The 2,500-nt window shown below is 39.4% G+C and overlaps 1 protein-coding gene across 1 annotated transcript in view; it reads right to left on the bottom strand.

The window, feature by feature from the left end:
• Positions 1-1,353, bottom strand: part of LOC125033981 (transcription factor SUM-1-like) — a 27,034-nt gene extending 25,681 nt beyond the window's left edge. The window contains 1 exon segment of the mRNA XM_047625592.1: positions 780-1,353. Within this exon segment, the coding sequence (XP_047481548.1) occupies positions 780-1,211 (432 nt within the window). The 5' untranslated portion in view covers positions 1,212-1,353.
• Between the last annotated feature and the right edge of the window lie 1,147 nt (positions 1,354-2,500).

Here is a 2,500-nt window from a genome sequence, read left to right as displayed (position 1 = left end):
TTTATCTTATCTCTCGAGCCATTTTTTTTTTTTTTTTTTTTTGTCACTTTCCAGTCTGTCCAATCATTAATTAATATACTTACGTGTTTAATTATGGATTGATTTATCATTTATCTATTTATCTATTTTTTATATTTATTTATATGTTTTACTTATTTATTCATTATTTATCTATTTACCTATTTTATTTATTTATTTACTTATTTATTATCTATCTATTTACCTATTTTCAAAATTTATTTATATGTTTTATTTATTTATCATTTATATGTTTGTTTATTTGTTTATTTATTTGTTATTCTCTTGTTCATTTGTTACTTATTTACTTATTTTATTTATCTAATCATTTTTATCTATCTACCTATCCACATGTCTTATCTATTTATTTATTACTTATGTACCTATTTTATTTATCTAATTATTTTTTATCTATCTACCCATTCACATGTTTTATATATCTATTAATTTATCTATTACTTACTTATTTACCTATTTTATTTATCTAATAATTTATTACTTATTTACCTATTCTATTTCTCTATTTTTTTTTATCTATCTACCGATTCACACGTTTTATATATTTATTCATTGATTTATTCCTTACTTATTTACCTATCTTATTTATCTGATTATTTATTACTTATTTACCTATTTTCTTTATCTAATTGTTTTTTTTTTTTTTTTATCTATCTACCTATTCACGTGTTTTATATATTTATTCATTGATTTATTCCCTACTTATTTACCTTTCATTCATTCATCATTCTTTCTTCCTTTACCTTTCTTAGCCTCCGTCTCTCCCTCATGGTGGCCGCTTTCCGCCGGTCGACCGCCACGCTCTTCCGCTTACACGCTTTGCACGCCCACAGCAGACACGTGCGGGCGTGCGCGTGTCCGGGGGCGTGCGAGGCCGGCGCCAGGACGTGCGGCACGTGCGGGTCGTCCTCGTCGTCCAGGAAGTCGTCCTCGCACTTGATGTCGTACTTGTCGGAGTGGTGGGTGTGGTGGGCGTGCTGCTGCGTCAGGAAGGGGGCGGCCAGGTCGGCGGACGACGGGCGGGCATGGTCGTGCGAGGGCGAGTAGTGGTGGGCGTGGGGGTGGGCGTGCGTGTGGGCGGGGTAGCTGGGCGAGACGGAGTGCGGGCGTGCGTCGGGCGAGAGGCTGCCCGAGTAGCGCGTTTCGTAGCGGCAGGAGCGGAGTTCCGGCATCATGGTGCGCTTCCCGAGGCTCGCTCCGGCGCTGCTCCTCGGCCTTCCTCCTCCGTCTCTCTCTGCTCCTCTCTTTCTCCCTCCGTCTCTCTCTGCTCCTCTCTTTCTCCCTCCGTCTCTCTCTTCTCCTCTCTTTCTTCCTCCTTCTTTCTCTTCTTCTCTTTTTTATTGGCTCTCTTCCTTTCTCTTCTTCTCTCTTATTGGCTCTCTTCCTTTCTCTTCTTCTCTCTTGTTGCTCTCTTCCTTTCTCTTCTTCTCTCTTTTATTGGGTCTCTTCCTTTCTCTTCTTCTCTCTTTTATTGGCTCTCTTCCTTTCTCTTCTTCTCTCTTATTGCTCTCTTCCTGCTTTTTATTCTGTCCTTATTCTTCTCGCTCTTCCTGCTGTCTTACGTTATTCTTCTCTTATTTTCTTCCGTTTTTTTTTCCTTTTTTCCTCTCCTCCGTGTGTTGTTCTTCTCTTCTTGCACTCTCCCTTCTCTTTCTTGTTCTTATTTTTCTTGATTTTCTGACGACTTTTTCGCTTATTGTTTTCTTCGCCTCTTCGTCGGCTGTTTACTCTTGCTCTTTATATTTCTCTCTTCTCTGCCCCCTTTTCCTTTCCTTCTCTCTTTGCTAAGGAGTCAGGCTCCGGTCATTTACCTTGGCCACCTGTCTCTCTCTCTCTCTCTCTCTCTCTCTCTCTCTCTCTCTCTCTCTCTCTCTCTCTCTCTCTCTCTCTCTCTCTCTCTCTCTCTCTCGCTTTCTCTCTCTCTCTCTCTTTTTATCTATTTTCTTTACTGGATCGCCACCTTCGCTATTATTGTCATATTGTCAGTTCTTGAGAGAGAGAAAATCGAATCACTTTGAAGATTTTTTTTCCAAATGGTAAGAGAGAAAACAGTAAAAAAAAAAAGAGAAAGGGGAAAAAAGGAAAAAAAGGGAAGGAGAGAGAGAGCAAGGAAATAGCAGGCGAGGGAAGTGACCAAAAACTAGGTCATGTTCGCTTGACCTTCGAAAATTATCTCGCAAAGTCTCCTTCCATTATCACTTACAGAGGGCGTTCTTCGTTCAAACATCGTGTCATTGTTCAGTTGAATTTTGGATCATATATAATTTATAGACAGCGAGAACGAAAAAAATTGATATGTGATTGTCGGTAACTGAATTTCGAACTGTTTGGATAAACAGATATCGTCGTTGATAATGGAAATGATATTGATCAGAACAATGCTTGTGTTTGTCGTTATTACTGCGCCTGGCTCAAACAGTCGCCGAATTTAGGAATTTCACACGAATGGGGTCGAACAAGGTCA

The sequence above is a fragment of the Penaeus chinensis genome, chromosome 2 (assembly GCF_019202785.1).
Source record: "Penaeus chinensis breed Huanghai No. 1 chromosome 2, ASM1920278v2, whole genome shotgun sequence".
NCBI classification, from domain to species: Eukaryota; Metazoa; Arthropoda; class Malacostraca; order Decapoda; family Penaeidae; genus Penaeus; species Penaeus chinensis.
This window is presented reverse-complemented; position numbering and strand designations above follow the sequence as displayed.